Here is a 24,934-nt window from a genome sequence, read left to right as displayed (position 1 = left end):
TGAATTGGACACCTTGCAACAATATACAATGCAATATGTCGATACTCTTAGCCACCAATAAGATATTTGTTGATACTTTAATAAATTCAGAAAAACATTAAGGGTCTAAATTTGGACGTCTCATCTCAATACGATTCGATACAATATGATAAATTACAATACGATATGTGATACTCTTAGACAAGCAATATATTTATCGATACCTCAATAAAGTCTGCAAAACCCTTGGGGTGTAAATTGGACATTTCATCACAATACGATACAATATAATACGATATGATATGTCGATACTCTTTGCCAAGCGATTCAATATTTGTTGAAATTTCAATAAACTCTGCATAGCACTAGGAGTGTAAATTAGACATCTCATCACAATACAATATGATGTCAATAGACTTAGCCAATGATCCGATAATTGTCAATATCTCAACAAAGTCTGCAAAACATTTGTGGTGTAAATTGTACATCTCATCACAATACGATACAATATAATACGATACAATATAATATGATACAATATGTCGATACTCTTTGCCAACCAATACAATATTTGCCGATACTTCAATAAACTCTGCATAACACTTGGTGTGTAAATTGGACATCTCATCACAAAAAAATATGATATGTCAATAGACTTAGCCAACGATACGATAATTGTCGATACTTTAATAAAGTCTGCAAAACACTTGGGGTATAAATTGGACATCTCATTAAAATACGATACCATACGATAGTATATATGTCAATACACTTGGCCAGGGATACAATATTTGTCGATACTTCAGTAAACTCTGCATAACACTAGGGGTGTAAATTGGACATCTCATCACAATACGATATACAATATACGATACAATATGATAAGTCAATACTCTTAGCCAACGTTACAATATTTGTTGATACTTTAATAAATTCAGCAAAACATTAAGGGTCTAAATTTGGGCGTCTTATCACAATACGATACAATGCAATACGATATTTCAATACACTTAGCCAGCGATACAATATTTATCGATACTTCAGTAAGTTCTGCAAAACACTTGGGGCAGTAAATTGGACATCTCATCACAATACGCTGCAATACAATATGTCGATACTCTTTGCCAAGCGATACAATATTTGTTGATACTTCAATAAACTCTGCATAACACTAGGAGTGTAAATTAGTCATCTCATCACAATACAATATGATGTCAATAGACTTAGCCAACGATACGATATTTGTCGATACTTCAATAAGTTTTGCAAAACACTACAGGTGTAAATTGGACATCTCATCACAATGCGATACAATATGATACAATACGATATGTCGATACTCTTTGTAAAGCAATTCAGTATTTGTTGATGGTTGAATAAACTGCATAACACTAGGGTTATAAATTGGACATGTCATCACAATACGATACAATACGAAACAATATATGTCGATGCACTTAGCCAGCGATACAATATTTGTCGATATTTTCACAAATTCTGCAACACTACGGGGGGTGTAAATTGGATGTCACAATACGATGCGATATGATACGTTACAATACAATACGTCAGTACTCCTAGCCAGCAATATGTTATTTGTCGATAATTCAATAAAGAATTAACGATTCTCTCACCTCATGTTTCTGTAGTGACCGCAGAGAAGATCTTACTGCCTCTCGAACCCAAGACGAGGGAGGAGTTTCTATAGTGTGAGTCCTCTAGACGTTTCTGTTCAAGTTTTAATAAAACCAAAAACTAAAAATTGCAAAAGGACAAAAGGAAAGGTTAAAGGCGGTCATAGTACTTTGTTCAGTTGATGTGTGATCAAATATTGGCAGCTTGAAACAGATGGAAATTGGAGCAGATTGTGCTGCATTTCTATGGAGATCTCAGCGTAGCCGCCATTACGGCTCTTTGTTTTTAGGTCTTTGCACAGCTCACAAGACTGAAAACTATCAATAGCTCAAACAAAACACTGTTTCTTGTCTTCCATCAGTTCTGGTTCCTTTGAGTCTAGACCCAAACACGGCCCACAGGAGCCTTCGTTTATGGGATGCGAACCGTGCCGTGGCCTGCAGCCCAGACCTCCAGCTGTACCCTGAACACCCGCATCGCTTCCAGTGGTGGGCCCAGGTTTTGGGTCGAGAGTGTCTAATTGGCCGCTGCTACTGGGAGGCGGAGTGGAGCGGTCGGTACGGCGTGGACATCGCAGTGACCTACGCAGACATTAGCCGAACTGGAGAACAGGACGACGCTGGGTTTGGGTACAACACACACTCCTTGAGTCTGGACTGCTCTGAAAGGTTATTATAGTGCACAATATCTAAAACTGCTATAAGTACAGCTGGTGTTTTCCAGCCACTGATAAACATCCAGTGAATAGTTAATCTGACTATTTTAATTGCATATGGTTCCTTATACAGCATCCATGTTGTAATGTAATTAAAATATAATCTGTAAAATAAACTAAATAAAAATGTTCACAAAATAAAAACTATACTAAGAAAACCATTGATGAAATGAGCAAAATAAACGTAAATTTACAGCAAATGTAAAACATTATTTCTAAATCAGACTAATTTAAAATAGCATCCAAAAACAAATAAACAAAACTAATTAAAAAATAATATCAAAATATAATCAATTTAATAAAAGTATCAAAATAAAACATTGAAAAATAGCAATAAAATAGAAATTAATTAAAAAATAATAGAAATCAAACTAAAATTTTAATAGTACCAAACTAAAAAGTAATTGAAAAATAGTATTTAAATAAACTAATTTTAATATGGTATCAAAACAAAAACAATTGTAGAAATAATTTTGAAATAAAAACAAATGTAAAAATAGCATACAAAACAAATGTAAAAACAATACCGAAATAATCCAATTTAAGAGAATTGTATTAAAATTAAACAAATTTAAAAATAGTATCAAAATTAAAACAAAGATAAAAATAATATTTTAATAAAAACAAATTTAAAAAGAGTATAGATATAAACACATGTGTTAAAATAGTATCAAATACAAAAGTATAGAATCGACAAAGGTAAAAATAGTAAATAGCATCAAAATAAAAACAAATGTAAAAATAGTATCGAAATAATAACAAATGTTAAAAAATATATCATCAAAATTAAAAACGCAAAAATAGCATTGAAATAAAATTGAACTAATCGGAACAGTATCAAATAAAAAGTTATAGAAATTAACTAATTTTTAAAATAGCATCAAAATAAAATACAAATGTAAATATAGGATCAGAATAAAAGCAATGTAAGAATAGTATTGAAATATAAACATAAACAATAATAGTATTTAAATAAAAACAAATTTAAAGAGTATAGAAATAAAAATAAATGTATAAAACAGTATCAAAAAAACAACTAATGTAAAAACAGTATCATAATAACTAACTAAAGAATTGTATCAAAATGAAACAATTGTAAAACAAAAGTAACAATAGCATTTAAATAAAAATTAATTTGAAGAGTATAGAAATAAAAACAAATGAAAAAATAGTATCAAATATAAAAGTATCGAATTGACAAAAATAAAAATAGTAAATAGCATCAAAATAAATAAAACTAATGTAACAATAGTATCGAAATAAGAATAAATGTTTAAAAAATATTAAATTTAAAAATGCAAAATTAGCATTGAAATAAATTAACTAAACTTATCGAAACATCAAATAAAACATTATCCAAATGAACTAATTTTTAAAATATCATCAAAATAAAAACAAATGTAAAAACAGCATCGGAATAAAAGCAGTGTAAAAATTGTATTGCAACTTAAACACAAGTAAAAATAATAATTTAAAAAGAGTATAGGAATAAAAACAAATGTAAAAAATAGTAATCAAAAAAACAACAAATGACTAAAAAAAACGGTATCGAAATAATTAATTGAAGAATTGTATCAAAATAAACTAATGTATCGAAATAAAAGCAAAATGTAACAATAGAATAGAAGTCATTTAATAGAAGTCTTTAATAGAAGTCATTTAAAAATAGTACCAAATAAAACGTATCAAAATAACAAAGGTAAAAATTTAATAAAATTAAAATAGCAAAAAAATTGCATTAAGCGAAAATGAAACAAAAATGAAATGAAATATACTACTTTTAAAAATAGCATCGAAATGAAAAAAAAATAATTTAAATAGTGTTGAAATAAAAACACGTAAAATAGTATCTAACTCTTTTTAATTAAAGAGTATTGAAGTAAACACAAATGTAAAAATCGTCCTGAAATATTAAATGTAAAAATTTAAAATGCTAATCTGTAGTAACCTTGCTGTACTCCACATCCAGATATGCAGTGGTGCACAATAACGTGGAGACGGAGGTCAGTGTTCCGGCTTCAGGAAGGATCGGGGTTTATCTGGACACCCGTGCGGGTTTTCTGTGTTTCTACAGCGTCTCAGACTGCATGATCCTCCTGCACAGACTCCACACACGCTTTACTCGGCCTCTGCATCCAGGGTTTGGTCTCTTTCAGGGATCCACTGCCAGATTTTGTGCACCAGAAATGGACAAACCCAAGAATAAAAAAGCATGTGCAAATCACAGACAGAGAACCGTGAAGATATCGAGTCGCCGCAAAAAATAATCAGAATAGATTTAAAAATACACAAGAAATATGGAGCTTACAGTAACCTGAATCTGTTAATAACGCTAATGAATGCTGAAATGTGTGAATGTGTTAGTGAACAGTTGATTATCTTACTAATTCTGCTTTAACTTATTGTTAAACTTTTTATAACGGAGTTGACAGTTTGTACTGCGGATGCTTATCCAGATGCTGATCTCAAGTTCTCTCATGTTTAAAACACAATGTTATGCATTTTCATCATACTATTGTTTTTAAAAAGTGAATGAGAAATTCACTGAAATGTCCTTATTAAAAATAATCGAGATGACGGTAACAGAATTGACAGAAACCAATATTAAAATAACAAAGACGACAGTAACAAAGTTTACGAAACGGAGTTGAAAATAACGAATATGAAAGTAACAGAGCTGACAGTAATGGAGTTGAAAATAATGGAGACGTCAGTAATGGAGATGACGGAAATGGTGTTGAAAATAACGAAGGTGACAGAGATGTCAGTAACATTGTGGAAAAATAACAGGGATGACATTAATGGAGAGGACGTAAACGAGGATGACAGTAACAGAGTTAAAAATAATGAAGATGACACGGAGATGACAGTAACAGAGTTGAAAAATAATGGGGATGACATTAACGAAGATCACATTAACGGAGAGGATGGTAACAGTGTTCGAAATAACTAAGATAACACAGAGATGTCAGTAACATTGTTGAAAAATAACAGAGATGACATTAATGGAGATGACAATAACAGAAATGACAGAAACGGAAATGACGGTAACAAAAATGACACAGAGATGACTAACAGAGTTGAAAAATAACGGGGATGACATTAATGGAGATGACGTTAACGAAGATGACAGTAATGGAGATGACAGGAATCGAGTTGAAAAATAACGGGGATGACATTAATGGAGATGACGTTGACGGAAATGACGGTAAATGAGTTAAAAATAACAAAGATGACACAAAGATGACAGAAACAGAGTTGAAAAATAACAGAGATGACATTAATGAAGTTGATGTTAACGGAAATGACAGTAATGGAGATGACATTGACGGAGAGGACAGTAACGGAGTTGAAAATAACGAAGATGACACGGAGATGACTAACAGAGTTGAAAAATAACGAGGATGACAGAGAGATGTCAGAAACATTGTTGAAAAATAACAGATGACAGTAACGGAGATGACGGTAACAGAGTTGAAAAATAATGGAGATGACAGTAATGGAGATGACGTGGACGGAGATAACAGTATTGGAGATGACAGTATTGGATTCAAAGTTGAAAATAACAAAGATGACACGAAGATGACAGTAACAGAGTTGAAAACTAACAGCCATGACAGTAATGGAGATGACAGTAACAGAAATTATGGTATATATAACACCCTAAGCGTGGCACTTTAGGAAACCTGTTATCGATTACGTACTGCACTTGTGTTACACATTTATTTTATTTTTCACTAAAGATGTTTAATGTTCATACTCTGCATGACAATGTTTTCAATAGTCAGATTGCTGATGTTAAATTGCTGACTGCAACCAATTTACAACCATAGTTTTTATTAAAGGGCAGATCACACTGAATGTTCACAGAATATTAGACTAGATATCCTTCAAGACACCAGTATTCAGCTTAAAGTGACATTCAACAGCTTCACTAATTACAATAATAAAAGCATTTCTGAAGCGGGTAAAGCACAGCAGCTTTTAAGTTGTTAAACTACTAATAAATAATTAGTTTAAACATAATAAATGACTTTAAACACCAGTTTTATGATGGTCTCATTAATAAACAAAACACTTTCACATATACATGGAATTAACTGTACCAGTAACACTTCAGTGATTATTTGTGAAGCGCGGTCAATAAAGACGTCATCAGACATGTGTACTGTGTTATCTCAAGATGCTTTTAATGGTCACCTCCTGAACCCAAAAGAAAACAGGTCATGCAGCATCTAAAACCATGAAGGATGAGTGTAATAATAAACCCAGGACTTTTACAGCTCACAAACCCACTCGCACCGCCGATGAGAGCAGGTTGCCAGGTGTTTAGATATCACACAGAGAGCATCTGGCATCCGCATCAGTTAAAGCTCTGAACGAACACGATTACAGCCGTTCTCCAGGAGAGCTGCAGTACTGACACACTCAAGCGGATTCGATTACCTAGAGAGATTTCCTATTCGCAAACTCTCACCTCCAGAACAGACCAATCACAGCGGGGGAGTTTAAAGAGACAGTTCACCCAAACGAATGAACATTTACTCACTCTCGATGGGTTCCAAACATTTATGAGTTTCATTTTATATTGCTGAACTCGAGATGTTTGCAGGACATTGACTTCCATAGTGGGAAAACAAATACTGTGGTAGTCAATAGACACTGGCTTGCAACATTCTTCAAAATATCTCTTCTGTTTAACAAAAAATAAAACCTCAAACCGGTTAGGAAGTGTTCACAAGTGAGAAAATACCGAGATAAAATGTTTAATTTAGGGGTGACCCGTCGCTTTAATAAACCCAGAATGGAGCTTGAGATGAAAAGAGAGGCATCATATGAGCTCAATATGCCTGCGTGAAATACTCAATACTAATACTGTCAAAACACTCAATCGAGATTAACCACATCTGAAATAAAACTTAGCATTTATATAATATATACGTGTGTGTACTGTGCGTATTTATTATGGGTGTGCGCATGCAAACAGGCATGGTATATGTGTGATTATATATAGTATAAATTATATGCAAATATTATACAACTAAAGGAATTAATAATTGTAAAAGGTTTTCATTTTATACAAGTAATTATATCCATATTCATATTAATTATATTTGTATTTCTCTATGAATAATAAATATGCAGAGTACACAGATGTATCATATAAACACCAGCTGCTGTTTAAGATGTGATTAATCTTTTGACAGCACTAAAACAAATCAACAACAAAAACAAGAAGAAAAGTTGAAGCGACATTTTGAAGTTCTCAATCTGTCCAATCAGAGCGATCATTCACCCCATGTGACGTTATTCCACTTATTTACAAATTTACATTTAGTTCCTTCACAATACCTCAGAAACGGCCAATCTGACTTTAATGAAGCGTTTTGTACTTTGGGGGAAGCAGAACGAGTCCTGAATAAAGTGCATGTGGATGAGAGAGAGAGAGAGAGAGAGAGAGAGAGAGAGAGAGAGAGAGAGAGAGAGAGAGAGAGAGAGAGAGAGAGAGAGAGAGAGAGAGAGAGAGAGGGAGAGAGATATATGTACAGACAGGAGCATCACTCTCCAGAGCGACAGCACACCCTGAAGCCGCACTGCAGATTCTGGCACCCGCTGGCTGTGTCTGCATGAGGACCTGCGGGAACACAAGTATGACTGATTTCATTTCAGAATGATTTCACCCTTCGGGTAGCAATTGGACCATTGGTCTAATAGCAACTCCCTAAAGACTGAAAGCTCCACCCTAAAAGACTGAAAACTCTACCCTAAAGGACTAATCACTCCGCCCTAAAGGACTGATAGTTCTGCCCTAAAGGACTAATAGCCCCGCCCTAAAAGACTGATAGCCCCTCCCTAAATGACTAATAGCCCCGCCTTAAAGACTGATAGCTCCACCCTAAAGGACTAATCACCCTTCCCTAAAAGACTAATAGCCCTGCCCTAATGGACTGAAATCTCCACCCTAATGAACTGACAGTCCCACCCTAAATGACTGATAGCCTCACCCTAACAAACTAATAGCCCTGCCCAAAAAGAATGATAAACCCGCCCTAAAGGCTGATAGTCCCGTCCTAAAGGACTGATTTCCCTGCCCTAGAGAACTGATATCCCTGCCCTAAAGGACTGATAGCCCCACCCTAAAAGACTGATATCCCTGCCCTAAAGGACTGATAGCCCCGCCCTAAAAGACTGATATCCCTGCCCTAAAGGACTGATAGCCCCGCCCTAAAAGACTGATAGCCCTGCCCTAAAGGACTGATATCCCTGCACTAAATGACTGATAGCCTCACCCAAACAAACTAATAGCCCTGCCCAAAAAGAATGATAAACCCGCCCTAAAGGCTGATAGTCCCGCCCTAAAGGACTGATTTCCCTGCCCTAGAGAAATGATATCCCTGCCCTAAAGGCTGATAGTCCCGCCCTAAAGGACTGATATCCCTGCCCTAAAGGACTGATAGCCCCGCCCTAAAAGACTGATATCCCTGCCCTAAATGACTCATAGCCCCACCCTAAAGGACTTATAGCCCCGCCCTAAAAGACTGATATCCCTGCCCTAAAGGACTGATAGCCCCGCCCTAAAAGACTGATAGCCCTGCCCTAAAGGCTGATAGTCCCGCCCTAAAGGACTGATATCGCTGCCCTAAATGACTGATAGCCCCACCCGAATGGACTGATAGCCCCGCCCTAAAGGACTGATAGCCCCACCCTAAATTACTGATATCCCTGCCCCAAAATGTCTGATATCTCCACTCTAAATGAGTTATAAATGTTCTAGTCCAGTGATTGGCTGAGTAGAATAGTCAGTGCCATGATTCTTAATCAGTCCAATCCTATTGTGTGTAGAAAACTCACACCAGACAAACAAACAATACCTAAATGCACGACTGAATGTTACGTTTTCACACACAATGCATGTGTGAGAAGGTTTCAGGAGGGTTATTACAACCTAACAGACTCTGCCTCAATATTTCTGTCTGTTGTCATAGCGATGTCAAAACTGACCGCTGGAGGGGTGTGGTTATGTATGTTAGCCACACCCAATACCTCAGACAGACCTAATCTGAGAATTGAACTGAAAACCAACAGGAGGTGCATTCTCAGATTTCAGTTAAAGATTACAAGGGCAAGCTATTATTTCTGTTCTTAATGACCAGAGGTCTGTTCTTCATAGCTTGCTTAAATGATCTAAGATGATTTGGCAGATCCTGGATCTGTTAATCTTGATAACTGATCTCTGGCTAATTTGGTTCTTCAAACAAGTTCTTAAATCAGATTAAAATGTCTGGATGAACTGATCTGAGATCTGCGTGTGTTGTGAAGGACAGATCTGTTGATTCCCAAAATCATGATCAGCAATGCAACGATTGGCTGACGACACAGCTAATGACATGAATGACATCATCTGATTAATATTCAATTATCCATGTGAGCAAAATTACATCAAATTAGCAGAAAACAGCTTGTTAAATATGACATGCAATAACTCTCCATGTGTGTTGTGAGCTGCAGGCTTTACACTATTATGTGTCAAGAGTATTCATCATGTATTTCAATGCAAATCAATGAATTTAGTTCTACATTTAGAGAAGATTTTCTTTATTATAGTAGCCTAGGCCTACTCAGGTTGTTTTAATAGGCGTAAGGAATAACTGTAGAAATTTATTTTGCATCAAAAAAGCATTTTATATCGGTAAAGGTGTCAGCAACTTTTGCGAAGCATCGAATCACTGGTATATTAGCGGTAAAAACACGTGCATGACTGCATGAATCATTATCCTTTTAAAAAAAGTTGAATATTGTGCATGAACGCGTTTGTATCTAAAAAGTTCATACCGATAAATTTTCTCTACTTCAGAATTTGAACCAGCAGGTGGCAGTCTTTTACTTTTTTTCAGAGTGCAGATTGCATAAGTTTTATTAATATTTATATTTTAACTTTATATATATATATATATATACATACTAGTAAAAATAAATTTCCAAGTGTATGTAACTACTGCAGGAAATTATCAGCATTTGGTACATACTCTCAGTACTATCTTTGCTTGAACTGACACAATCTAATCCTGTTTACATGAACGAGCTGCTGCTCCCGACCAGGTTTGAGCTACCAGAACTGTTGCTATGACAACTCTTAGATGAGTTTTGAAGAACTAATCGATCCTGGATCATGTCATATCGTCAATATCCAAATCCAGCTAACGGAGTAATCCACGTATGAAGAACAGACCCCTGGACAGATAAATTGTTCATGTGTACTTTAACAGTGAGTGTGTGTGTGTTACCGTTAATGTTGTCGCAGTAGTAAAAGTGTTCAATGTTGAGGGCGGGGCTAGCAGACACCACCTCCTGAAGCCCCGCCCCCGTGATCAGCGGACAGCCGGACAGATTGAGGTGCTCCAGGAGAGGGAGACCGCCACGCAGACACACACACCTGAAACACACACACACCTCTACATAACAAGAGCAGGAAAATGTATATCTAACTCATCGATGGTCATCCTTACTACAACAAACTACAGGCTAAAAAAACAAACTATATATATATATATTTATTTTTTTTTTTTATCTTATTAAGCATTAACTGTTTATTGTCAAATATTGTTTTTGTTCACTAAAATATTTTTCTAATTCATTAACTAATATGAAAATTCCTGTTGACTAAATAAAAATAAATGATAGTTTTTACATGCAGCTCAACTTTTTTATATTACAGCCAACCTAAAAGATATAAGACACTATTTTTTAAGAAAATTGTTATGATTTATTATAATAATAATAATTATTATTATTATTATTATTGGAAATAAAAAATATTAATATACCTTTAAGTACATATATATTAAATTATACATAGTATAATAATAATAATAATAATGCAGAAATATAGTAAATAAGCAAATATATTACTATTAATACTATTAGCTGAATATTTCTTATATATTATATTATTATATATTATTTTAATAAAATATCTATAATATTATATAGTAAAACAAATGTTACATAAAATTATTTCGAAATTAAGCCTTTTGCATTAAAAAATAAATCAATTCCTCATAAAAAACTACATTCCCATAACAAAACAATGTTACAACAATTGAAATTAAATGTGCAAAACTCAATATTTTTTGCTAAATTAAGCCATAGACATGTTTATAAAACACGAAGAATACATTAAAGTAATTATTACATACAAACTCAAACTATTCAAAATATTTTACAATTCAACAGTACCTCAATGATCCTAAAATAACATTTAATCATTTACATTTAATTACTAAACATAATCAAAATCTTTCCCAGAGATGGGTTGCAGCTGGAAGGGCATCCGCTGATCCGCTGAGACCTCGAATTAATAAAGGGGCTAAGCCGAAAAAAATGAATGAATGAACCAAAATCAACAAGTGAAGAGAATCAGTTCTGGAAAAAATCCTTAACATTTAATTTCTTAACATTTATCTGAAGTATTCAAAAAAAGTATTGAAAAATATGGAGTAGGTACTATTTTTTAATTTACTACCCGACTGATACGCTGCATTACGGGACGGCAGAATTAATTGTATGCTTACTTCAGAATAGAGGTCTGCATTCCCGTGGCCGTACCGTGGGAGCCGCGGTACCCGACCAGATTTCGAGCGGCGCGGGAATACATTTCTGAATAAAGTGCGGGAGCGGTCAGTAACTGGTTTAATTTTAGACGGGAGCGGGCGACTCCCGAGCGAGCCAGCATGCGTATGCATGTGTGTGAATGAGACAGCGTGATGCTTGTTTGTTGCTGTCTATGTGTGTGTGCGAATGAGAGAGGGAGCTTTGTGCTGTGTGTGTGTGTGTGTGTATGTGTGTGTGTGTGTGTGTGTGTGTGTGTGTGTGTGTGTGTGAATGAAAGAAAAAGCGTGACGCTGTCTGTGTGTGTGTCACTTGCTCGGTGCTTATGTGTGTGCATGTTTTTAAAAACAGCTTGTTATTGGCTGTTTGGACTCTGTATAGCAGGGTGGTTTTCGATTTTGTTCTCCCCCTGTCTGCAGGAACGGGCGCGGCGGGTAGAAAACGGGGCGGGTTGGGAAGCGGCACAACAAATGCTAAATATAAGCGTGAAATATAAGGGTTCGGGCTAAAACCTGGCGGGAGCGGGATTCAAAATTTAGTCCCGCGCAGATCTCTACTTCAGAATCTCGCCGGAAGCAGTCGGTCATCCTGGTACGTCTCGCACTTTGTTTTTACAATACGATGAGTACTGACACACTATTTTGCTTGCATACTGTTTTGGCGTACTATATAGTATGGAAGTATGTGATGTCGGATGCAGACTACATGTCTATTTGTGCATACCTTAAGCCGAGGTCTGTGATCTGATGGCATCCGGATAGGCTGAGGAACCGAAGCGCACGCTGAGCTCCTGATTGGTCAGTTCTGTTGTGATGCTCGGCGCAGGATTGGCCCTCAAACCAACATTTAGTCCGTAACTCAGCGCTGCCCCCTGTGGCCTGGAGGTCTGATTGAGTCCGAATCGCTGCTGCATCCGAGCTGCAGCAGGAGGAGTGGCCGCAGAGGGCGTCGCCATACTGCCAGGGGGAGGAGCTTAGTCCAGTCCTAAAGCCTCGCCTCTGGCTCCTCCTACAGCAGCACGAGGCACTCAGTGCTTCTGAAATACCACCACAGCCAATCTCCTGTGAGGCCACGCCTCCTCGTCTGCTCCAATCAGCAGCATCCTCGATGTCGGCTAATTTGACTGGATCGAGCACCCAGATGTGGGTGGGACCACAGCCTGAGCCACGCCCCCCAGGCCTGCGCTTGAAGATGAGATCCTGACAGCTGCGCCCCATTGGCTGGAGGCGGGGCTCCTCTATTCTGATTGGAGAAGGCGGAGCTTGCAGGAGTTTGTGGGCTGGGCTGGGTGTTGACGAATCTCCCAAACCCACAGAGAGGATCTTCAGGGTTCGATCCGTGATTTTATCACAGCCGGACAGATCCAGATGCTGCAGAGTCCCACACGCACCCAACGCACACCAGCTGGAGGAGGAAAAACAAACAAACAGCGGTGGGTGGATGCAGTAACTAGTTACAAATACATAATATAATAACAATAATATTATTTTTAATAATAGTATGTAAATATAGTAAGAATAAATATTTAATAATATTTAATATAATAACAATAATAGTTTGTAAATATAATAATAATAATAATAATAATAATAACAACAATAACAATAATAGTATGTAAATATAATAATAATAAATATATAATAAAAAAATAATAATCCATAATATAATACCAAACAATAATAATAATAATAATAGTATGTAAATATAATATTACATAATAAAAATAATAATAATCCATAATATAATACCAAATAATAATAATAATAATAGTATGTAAATATAATAATACATATAATAATAATAATAATAATAATAATAATAATAATATCTATAATATAATACCAAACAATAATAATAATAATAATAGTATGTAAATATAATAATACATATATAATAACAATAATAATAATAATAATAATAATAATAAATGCTCTCACAGTCCAAACACATGCGCTATAGGGGAATTGGGTAAACTAAATTGTCCATAGTGTATGTGTGTGAATGAGTGTGTATGGGTGTTTCCCAGTGATGGGTTGAGGCTGGAAGGGCATACGCTGCATAAAACAGATGCTGGATAAGTTGACGGTTCATTCCCCTGTGGCGACCCCAGATTAAAAAAAGGGACTAAGCCGAAAAGAAAATGAATGAATGAATGAATGAAGGAATGAATGAATGAATGAATGAACGCCCTCGACAGCATCTCGTTAATGATTGACAAAAAGTTGATCATAATATCTGCAAACCTGTCGAAGGCCGAGTCTGAGACGTCTGTCTGCGTGAGGTCCAGATGGGTCAGATTGGGACACAGACTGAGCATCTGCCGCACCTACACAGAGGAATAACACACTTTTATTAGCCGAGTGACTGATAACCAGAGCCAGACAGAATCATGAGTCTGTTTGCTGTTTTTGACTGCCTGGCGCCATCTAGTGTAATACATCCATGTGTGAATGCATATAAATACACATATTTAAAATAATCTAAATATTAAAACTTGCAAGAATTTAAGATGCAGATGACAGCTAAACACGTCATAAGAGTCTTGTGAAAAGGTTCCAAAGTAATAATAATAATAATAATAATAATATAATGTTAATAGTAATCAAAATAAAAACAACAACATAATATTAATTTTACACACCATCTTGCTGGAGAGCGTGGAGCTGTAGGCCAGGCTGAGCGAGCGCACCGAGGACCCAACGGCTGGCAGCAGCTTCTGGATGATCCCGTTCAGCAGGAGCTTCTCTCTCTGTAGAGCACTGATGGAGGAGCGCTCTGCAGACGCCTCCTCTGCACACACAAGCACAGGAACAACTAGGTTAATTAGGGTAATTAGGCAAGTCATTGTATAACAGTGGTTTGTTCAGGAGACAATCCAACACTAATATTGCTGAAGGAGCCAATAATATTGACCTTAACATGGCTGTAAAACTATTAAAACTGATTTTATTCAAGCCCATATATATATCTATTATCTATCATCTCGCACCCTGACCTGATTCGTCCACGTCTGCATCCTCGTCCCACTCCTGATAGGCTCTTCCATCGTCCTGGAGACTCTTTATCCAATCATCATCCGGCTCCAGATCCAGATCACCCGGAGGACCACTGTAATACTCACCTGCAGAACAATGTAATGTACACTGTAATAATAATCACCAGCAGAGCAATATTAAACACATGCAATAATAATAGTCACCAGCAAAATCATATTAAATACACCGCTCAAACAACATATTATGAATTTAATAACATCATATTAAACACACTGCAGTTTTCATGACACTGCATTCAACATTAATAAAATTAAAAATCCAACATTGCTTTTTTATTCCAAAGTGACTGAACTACATGTGCTGTCTTTATTTTATAAAGAATTCTGAAAATAATTTATAATAAAACTCAATAATGCAGCATAACTAAAAGATTAAAAAGTGAATAACTGTCTTTAATGAGTTAAAGTTTTAAAACAATTATTAAAAAGGATAAATTACTTTAAAAATGCTTTGTTTTTATAATCTGTAAGCAAAAAGTCATTTAAACTTCTATCAACCTCCATGTGGTCACTAGAGAGCAACAGAGAACGCATTAAATTAAAGCTGACATTGTTTTTCTATGTATCTATTAAAGAGTAATTTTACAATATTTTTGTATCTATATGTTGTAAATCAATTCTGAGATGTCTGATTAAGTCATATATGCAAATATATATGTAAATTTATTACATAAATTTATTACATAAATATATTACATAAATTTATTAGCATACATGTTAAATGTTTGGAAATTGCATTTATTGAAAACTTTAAAATAATCTATATGAAAAAGTTACTAAAGATAATGTAAATGTAATTCAAAAGTAGTCAGATCGCGTTGCCTTAAAAGTAATCTAAATGTAATCCAAAAGTAGTCAAATGACGTTGTTATAACAGTAATCTAAATGTACTCAAAAAATAAAGAGATTGCGTTGTCTTAAAAATAATCTTAATGTAATCCAAAAGTATTCAGATTAAGTTGCCATAAAAGTAATCTAAATGTAATCCAAAAATACTGAGATTGTGTTGTCTTAAAAGTAATCTAAATGTAATCCAAAAGTAGTCAGATTGGGTTGCCATAAAGTAATCTAAATGTAATTAAAATGTGAAATAGTCAGATTGCGTTGCCATATAAGTAATCCCAATGTAATCCAAAAGTAGTCAGATTGCCTTATGGCAACATAATCAGACTACGATTAGATTACATTTAGATTACTTTTACTGTATTTTGAAAATCAATTCTGAGATGTCTGATTATATGCAAATATATACGTAAATATGTTATTTATTAAATTATAAATACATAAAGCATACATGTTAAACACTTGGAAATTGCATTATTGAAAACTTGAAAATAATCCATATGAAAAAGTTACTAAATATAATCTAAATGTAATCCAAAAGTAGTCAGACTGCCTTATGGCAACATAATCACACTACATTTAGATTACTTTTACTATGTGTTGGAAATCAATTCTGAGATGTCTGATTATGGCATATATGCAAATATATATGTGACTATATGTTATTTATTAAATAATAAATATATAAAAGCATATATGTAAAATGTTTGAAAACGTTGCATTTATTGCAAACTTTAATATAACCTATTTGAAAAAGATACTAAATAAAGAAAATGAGTTCAACAGAATATAAACACACACACACACACACACACACACACACACACACACACACACACACACACACACACACACACACACACACACACACACCACTGATTATCTGTAAAACATTAAAAAAAAATCTAACCTAATCTAAAAATAGTTGAATTACTCAACACTCCAATATTCAAATATAATAAAGTTCATTATTTATAAAAATGCAGGAAATAAATATTTTCAATAAATATCATACAACTGAAGAAGTTTGCTGCCCTGTCTTATTTTCTGCAGTTTTACAAAAGAAAATAAATTTGATGTGTATGCCTTCATCAGACATCTCGAAATTGATTTACAAAATATAGATCAGAAATACTGGAATATATATAATAGAAGTATTGTAAAACACCATGTTAATGGATAAATAAGTATAAATGCCAACTTTAATGTATTTTTTATTCTCTGCCGCCCCCTTGTGGCCAAATAGAGGTTGACATGTGTGGAGCAAAGTAATTTGTACTTTTTAATATCATTTTAAATGTATTAATTCATTAAGAACAATTACACAGATCAGTGTTTGGTGTCTCCAGAATGTGTGTGTAAAGCTTCAGCTCTAAATACACATCAGATCATTGATTATACAATATGTTGTCTGATCAAAGCTTCCTCGTTTGTAGAGATTTTACTGTCCTTTCTTTATTATTCTTAAAACATACACCATTTTAAAACCATGTGAAAGTTGATCTGCAGCTGATCACAGAGAGCTGAACACATCTTTTCAGCCCAGTTTCTTTACAAATCCTGCTCTGTGGACGTTTACATGCGTTACTATGAAGACATGTTAATATGGTCCTGTCGGTCAATATCAGTGAATAGGGGAAAAACACACTCCTTCGTCAGGTGGCGGTGGGTCTCAAAACAACTGGGATTCGGAAAGAGTCTTATTGTGTTTAAAGCACCACAATATGACTGGACACACTGATAACAGCTGACAAATGTTGATTTCGCATCAGAAGTGTGTAGTGTGCAGCAGACGCACCTCTGGCCCAGCGCACCGGGTACAGGTGCCTCCACAAAGAGCCGGTTCTGGTCACCTGAGTCCAGACGCTGCACACCTGAGCACAGCGGCACAGATCCTGCGGACCCAGAAACCTGAAGATACGCAGAAGCAGCTCCTGCGGGAGAGACGACACCGACACACGCTCCAACACACGCTCTGAGGACACACACACACACACACACACACACACACACAAAACAAAGTCACCTCACACAGAATATGAAATTATTGCATGTTGAAAAAATTATTGGACATTAAAACATTATTACTAGGGGTGTAACGATATATCGTTGTACGATTTATTGCGATGCAAAAATGTCACAATTTTCATCGTGGCGTTATGACGATTTGATTACGATATGTCGTCCGTTTTCTCTTATTAGTTGAGCTGTTTGCACGTGAGCTGCGTTCAACCTGCTGTCGCAAGTTAGCAGACCAAGATGAGTGGAGCTGAAATAGAGGATGGCCCATCCTCTCAAAATCAGACGTCTGGCAACATTTCGGTTGTACAGTCATTGCTTTAGACTCGTCCGCTTTTTGACACGCATACTGGGTCAAACATCCTAAGTTTTAAAGTCTTCACAGTGATTTACATACTTTGCACAGCGACAGGGATACCTCCTTATGGTGTTGAAAGAGTCACATACTGTATTTATAAGGTACAATTCACCCTAAAATATCATTCTGTCTTCATATAATATTCCCGCCGCAAAATCACACATGACGTGAGCTGACCGTGAGCTGTTACTACAGAGGGCGGATGATAGACGCGCGCGTATGGCAAGCCGTTTTAGCATTTAAACATTTGTTCTGACTTTCCATAAATATATTTAGAGATATCTCTAGTTATATTTTGACTGGTCATAATTATAATTCGACTAGTCAGAATGACAATTAGAGATATCTGCAATTACAATTGTACTAGTACAAAATCAGATTGGAGATATCTGCAAATATATTATGACTAGTCATATTCCTCCATTGACTTCCATTGAAAAATATTTGCAGATATCTCTAAATGAGTTTTGACTAGTCACAATTGTAATTAGAGATATCTCTAAATGAATTTAATTAAATATGAATTAAATACCTGGAAATGTGGATGACCAAGCCAAAGCCTTAAGCTCTTACTGTTAAATTAAATTGAATAGAAAGCTTATTTTTTGCACCTTTACTTAAATTGTTCCTTAGTTTTGTCTCTGTCATTTCAATAATATTTTTAAGAAGTTTTTAAATTGTTTTATTTTCCAGAGACAGGCCTGTTTCATTTATTTTCTTTAAGAAGGTTCAGTTTAACAAGTTGAAACAAAAGAAATACATAAAAAATAGTTTACTTGGTAAAATTTGCATTTCAGTTTAATTTTCAATTTTTATTCCAAACATCGTGATACACATCGTATCGTGAGCTGAGTGTATCGTTACACCCCTAATTATTACAGAACGAAGATGCTTTTGAGAATTTAGATGATGAGTGTATGTTTATTAAAGCAATAAAAAAATCATTATTTTATTATTATATTATTTATATTTTTATACGCATATGCGTCCCAAATTTAATCTGTGCGACTTCATAATATATTTGGGAGCATTTGTGTGACAGCATATAATAGTTGTAGTGCGACATGTTTAGATTTCTTTCTAAAAACGTGCTGAAACGCTCTTCCCTGCCGCTATATTGGTTAATATCAGCTGTCAATCACTCAAGGCTTTCCGCTGTCAGATGACAGGGAGCTTATATGACCTCGGGAAATGCAAACAGCTGAAGAGTGAAAAGTACACCGGTTTACAAATCACACCTAAAGTTACAAATAATGGCACAGATGAGAGCCATCATGACGTGGTGAATGTTGATCTATCAGCCGAGGTCAGTCGAGTGTTTTCGGAGAAGCTGCCCAAATCCTAATGCGTTGCATTAATTCAGTGTGTGTTCAGCGCACATGTCCGCTAAATGTAAAGTCTAATACTGTACACATTAGGGAGGCCACGATTGTCAATATAATATTGAATCATTCGGTACAACCTCCATGGTTCAATACACCACACCATCCCTGTTTTGCTCCTCCGACACTCCCCCTAAACAGAGCTGGACACGCCTTTTCTGGCTTTTTCTAAAGTAGAGGTGTGAAAACACCCTGCTGAAACGAGGGGTTTCATGACCCTTTAAAGGGTCACGAAACACCAGAACACATGTGTTGAGCTGTTGACAGTGCTATATGTGTCTCACACTGCTAAAAACACTATTAGGACACCTATATTTCACTAAAAAGTGTAAATTGGTTGTTTTTGCGTTATTTCAAGCAAATTCGTACTTCCGGTTAGAAACTAATTGTTGAAGCTGCGTCACGGTCATGAGATAATAGCGTGTATTCCAGCGTGCAGACTGGACGTCTGTGCCAGAGTGTGTCTTATTACGTCTTACAGTGTGCTGCATTAATGCATGAGTAAAGCTTGGTTCAAACCAATCAGCGTGCTCTATTGTGCAACTTCATTAATATTCATTACTGTCACAGTGTTTAGACGGCAGAGACGCCACGTTGTGTTGGCGAAACAAGCGTGAAGTGTTGCTTTTATAGTTTGCTGCAGTGAAGTTTTGTTTTCATTTTCTCTCTGTGAGAGCTCAGCTGGAGTCACGTGTGGATTAACAGTGTACGCGACGCGCGACAACAATAACTTACGTGTCTAAGGAGGATTATTGTTTACCTGAGAGCTGTTCTCATCTGCAAACGCTGAGATCCGGATTCGCTGCTCGTCTCCTCTTAATAAAGACGCGGCTCTAGTTGCTGGTGATTGTTCTGTCTCTACAGATTTGGTAAGTGAGCGACCAGTGCTCTTTGTTTATTCAGTTTGTTCGTATCGAACTAAGTTAACTATTGCACCGAGTGTAAACATGTTAGAACAACAACCAAACTTTACCCTCGTGTAGGGTTTTTACCGCATTTAGTGACCGGAATAACACACGCGGCTTTCTGACGCTACCTGCCGTGTGCATCTAAGTTTCCGGGAAATGCTGAGGGTTTTTCTCTCTCATTCGCCGTGCGGTATCAAACATTGCATGAAAAATACACGCTTAGAGCAGCTCCTCCAATCAAATATCTGGTTTGTCGTGAGGGGCATGAATGAATTCCCTGAATCAAAGAGCCAAACTGCAGTTAAAGTCCACCATTTAATCATTTGGCAAATAATTTGACTACAGATGTCCATGTAAACACAGTCACTTTCTCCTGTGTGTGTGTGTGTGTGTTTTGATTCTGAAACTCAGCGCGCCCAAATAGACACTCCCACACCATCCCCTTTTAGTTCCTCCGACACTCCCCCCTAAACAGAGCTGGACACGCCCACTTTTCAGGCTTTTTCCAAAGTACAGGTGTGAAAACACCCTGCTGAAACGAGGGGGTTTCATGACCCTTTTACTAATCTGGTTAACAATTAAAGCACGGGTTGATCGCAAAGCAGAAAAGCATTAAGGGTGTTGCGGATAGGGGACCTAAACAAAATCTAAACAAACCTAAATCATGTGTTGAACAGTGGAGGTCGTAATTATAGGTTGAGTATTACATTGAGTATTGTGGCATCCCGGGCAGATTCAGACAGTGTGCTGCTGTATGTGTGTGTGTGTGTGTGTGTGTGTTCACCGTCTCCAGTCTTCTCATGGTCGGAGTATTTGAAGGCCTTCTGCAGCTCGGCGTGGCTCCACAGACTGAGGCCCTTCAGCAGTGTGTGTGTGTCTGAGCAGCTGGACTGACACTGAGAGCTGCAGTGCTGGAGCATCACCTGCTGCTTGATGGCCTTCAGCTCCTCATAGGAGAAATACTCCATCAGCATCGGCTGATACACCTACACACACACACACGTGAATATACACACACACACGCACATATATCCAAACACACACATATGCATGCTCATATCATAAACTGCAGGTTCAGTCTAACTGGGTAAGTGTGAGGTGAGGTGGAGCTGATGAACTGCTGATCTACACTCATCTACAGCAGCAGAGAACACTGTTCAGCATTGGTGAGTCTGACCTCCTCTTCCTCCTTCATGTGAGGAATGAAGTCCTGTGTGAAAGCCTCCAGTCGCTCCTTCAGCTGCTGCGCGTAATTCAGCTGCTCGAACTCGCTCTGAACACAACAAACAAACAAACAAACAAACAAACAAATCAATCAGGGAGTCGTTCACTTGCTGAGTAAATCTGAATCATTTGAGTCAGTGAATCATTGATGAAGGCAGCCCAGCCTCAGTTCATCTTACTTCTTTAGTCAATGAAACAGAGAAGTGACAGCTTGACAACCACACACACTTCGACAAAACACACACACACACACACACACACACACACACACACACACACACACACACTGGATGCGCATGCGCACACACACACTCTAAGGGGAACACACATTCTGAAATGCACACACACACACACTCCAACACACACATAAAAAACTCAGAGGCAAACACCCATGCGCACGCACACACATGCACACTCTTACATGCAAAAACAGTGATGTGCAGACACGCACACACACATACATACGCGCGCGCATATACACTGATGCAAAGCATGCACATACACACATACACACTGATGCACATACACACTGATGAACGCACACAGACAGACAGACACAGACACACACACACACACACACACAAGGGCGCGCAAAAACACTGATGCAAAGAAGCATGCACATGCACACATACACACTCTGATGAACGCACACACAGACAGACAGACGGACAGACGGACACACACACACACACACACACACACACACACGTGCGCAAATATACACTCTGATGCAAAGAAGCCTGTGCGTACGCACATACAAAATCATACTGATGAACACACACACACAAACACACACACAAACAAACAAACAAACAAACAAACAAACAAAACACACTCTCTCTCACTCTCTCTCTCTTTCTCACACACAGAAACACACTCTCACTCTGACACACACACACACACACACACACACACACACACACAGGCAGGCAGACTGACCGTGACGCTGCGCAGCCCCTTCTGGAAGAGTGTGAGCATGTCGCTCAGCTTGTTGTCTGCGTGGACGTGGTAGACGGTGTGGCTGCGCTCCTGCAGCAGCTCCATGATGCACTCGTTCTCGATCTGCTCGTGCTTCTTGAACTCAGTGAAAGTGTCCAGCAGCGACTGCAGGAACGACCGGAAGTCCCTGTTGTTGGAGAAGTTTGTGTTGGACAGCTGCAAACACACACACACACACACACACACACACACACACACACACAGGAGAAATGATGACTGCAGCTAATACACACACTAAACACTTCAGACCTTACTGATAATGTTGACATAATGTACAAGTGTGACAGCACAAACTCCACAAAACAGATGCGCGTGTGTGTGTGTGTGTGCGTGTGTGTGTGTGTGTGTGCGTGTGTGTGTGTACTACTACTCAGCGGTCTCAGCAGTTCAGTAAAGCTCTCTCTCTCACACACACACACACACACACACACACACACACACACACACACACACACACACCCCTGTAATAAAAACTGTGTGTGTGCCGTGTGTTAAAGTAGTTCACTTGCAATCAGCACAGCAGCTGAAGGGACACACACACACACACACACACAGAAACACATACTTTTCTCATATACACACACACACTGACACAGCAAACATGCATACACTTTTTTACACACTTTTCTCAAACACACACACACAAACACACACCTTGTCCTCACACAGACAACAAACACACAAACAAATTTTGTCCTCACACAGAAACTCACACTGACACAGTAAAATACACAGAGACACACACACACACACACTCTGACATACACTTTTTTTCTCAAACACACAGACTGACACAACAAACACTGACACATCTTTTCCTTACACACACAGACACAGTCAACACACTCTCACACAGAAACACTCACACACTAACAAAGCAAAACACACACGCGCGCACATTCTCTTTATTACACACACACACAGAATCACACACACATAGATTCTTATTCAATCACACACACACACACACTCCTCTGATACATGCGCTTACACAATCACACATTATTTCTCTCTCTCTCACACAATCATACACACTTTATTTCACACACACATAGATTCTCATACAATTTCACACACACACACACACACACACACACTCCTCTGATATGTGCTTACACACACATATACACAGATTCTCATACAAACAATTACACTCTTTCTATTTCTCTCTCTCTCTCACACACACACACACACACACACACACAGAGATCCTCCTCCACACCCTGTAAAATCAGACTGAATCACGCATTCATAATCATCTGTGTGACCTCACAACACCTCCACTATCAGACACGCTCATTCTGACATCATTTACCTGCTCCAAACCTTGTTTCTTCAGTTGAACAAAAGAAGATATTTTGAAGAACCTGTAACCATTGACTTCCATGGTATTCACTTTTCCTACTATACAATATAGTCAGGTGGTTACAGGTTTACAACATTCTTCCAAATAACGTTATCTACTTTAGAGCTTTAACAGATGAAAGAAACCCATAAAGGTTTAAAAACCTCTTGAGGGAGAGTAAACAGAGTAAATGGTCATTTTATGGTGAACTGACCCTCGAACACATCCATCTGACACACATTTAAAGAGCAATTAATGCAGAAATCATCTGATTACAGATCAGACACACTGACAAACCCCAATCTGAATAAACAGAACTAGTTATGTCAACAACATGATCCTATCTGCACCTATTTGCGTGTTTATATTATCATTATTGCGCAGAAATGAAGTGTAGTACAGGTCTGAGATCAGCGTGTGCTTCAAATCATCCTCACACACAATGCTAGCAGTTTGTTTCGCCACAGATCTGAGGTCAGACGTGCACATTAACCTCTTATAATATGTTTACATTAACTAACACGGATCACAATGAGTTAATATAATCATAATTACACGTATAATATGCAGAAATGATGACAGATGCGCTGATCTGAGATCAGATGATTGTCAGACGTTGACATTAAACTCTGATCGCTGTCTGTTAGCAGTGCGGCTAGCATTAGCTCTGCGTAAACACAGCTCCGGGGATGTTAAAAAGCAGATTAAGTGTGAAATGCGATGTAAAATGGGTAAAAGACGAACCTTTTCGCTGTAAAGACCCACCAGCTGCTTCATGCGCCAGTGAGGGCCCGTGAAAACATCCACCTCATCGGGAAAAGGAGCCATCGCGCCTCCATCAGCTCCACTGCCGCGGACTGAAC

At 37.2% G+C, this 24,934-nt stretch overlaps 2 protein-coding genes across 2 annotated transcripts in view; one reads left to right on the top strand and one right to left on the bottom strand.

Annotated features, from left to right (window-relative positions):
• The window catches only part of ftr92 (finTRIM family, member 92), a 17,174-nt gene extending 9,325 nt beyond the window's left edge, over positions 1-7,849 (top strand). The window contains 4 exon segments of the mRNA XM_087307944.1: positions 1,629-1,688; positions 1,976-2,282; positions 4,299-5,141; positions 5,293-7,849. Of these exon segments, the coding sequence (XP_087164070.1) occupies positions 1,629-1,688; positions 1,976-2,282; positions 4,299-4,596 (665 nt within the window). The 3' untranslated portion in view covers positions 4,597-5,141; positions 5,293-7,849.
• fbxl5 (F-box and leucine-rich repeat protein 5) lies at positions 6,496-24,934 on the bottom strand. The gene is given in 11 exon segments (NM_001301328.4): positions 6,496-7,964; positions 10,615-10,763; positions 12,662-13,342; positions 14,182-14,264; positions 14,580-14,728; positions 14,934-15,059; positions 17,635-17,811; positions 21,288-21,489; positions 21,681-21,776; positions 22,667-22,882; positions 24,816-24,934. Coding segments are annotated over 11 exon segments (2,040 nt in total). The 5' UTR covers positions 24,900-24,934; the 3' UTR covers positions 6,496-7,887.

Source organism: Danio rerio, chromosome 23 (genome assembly GCF_052040795.2).
Source record: "Danio rerio strain M-AB ecotype USA chromosome 23, GRCz13ab, whole genome shotgun sequence".
Classification (NCBI taxonomy): domain Eukaryota; kingdom Metazoa; phylum Chordata; class Actinopteri; order Cypriniformes; family Danionidae; genus Danio; species Danio rerio.
The sequence above is the reverse complement of the archived record's forward strand: the minus strand, read 5'-3'. Positions and strand labels throughout refer to the sequence as shown.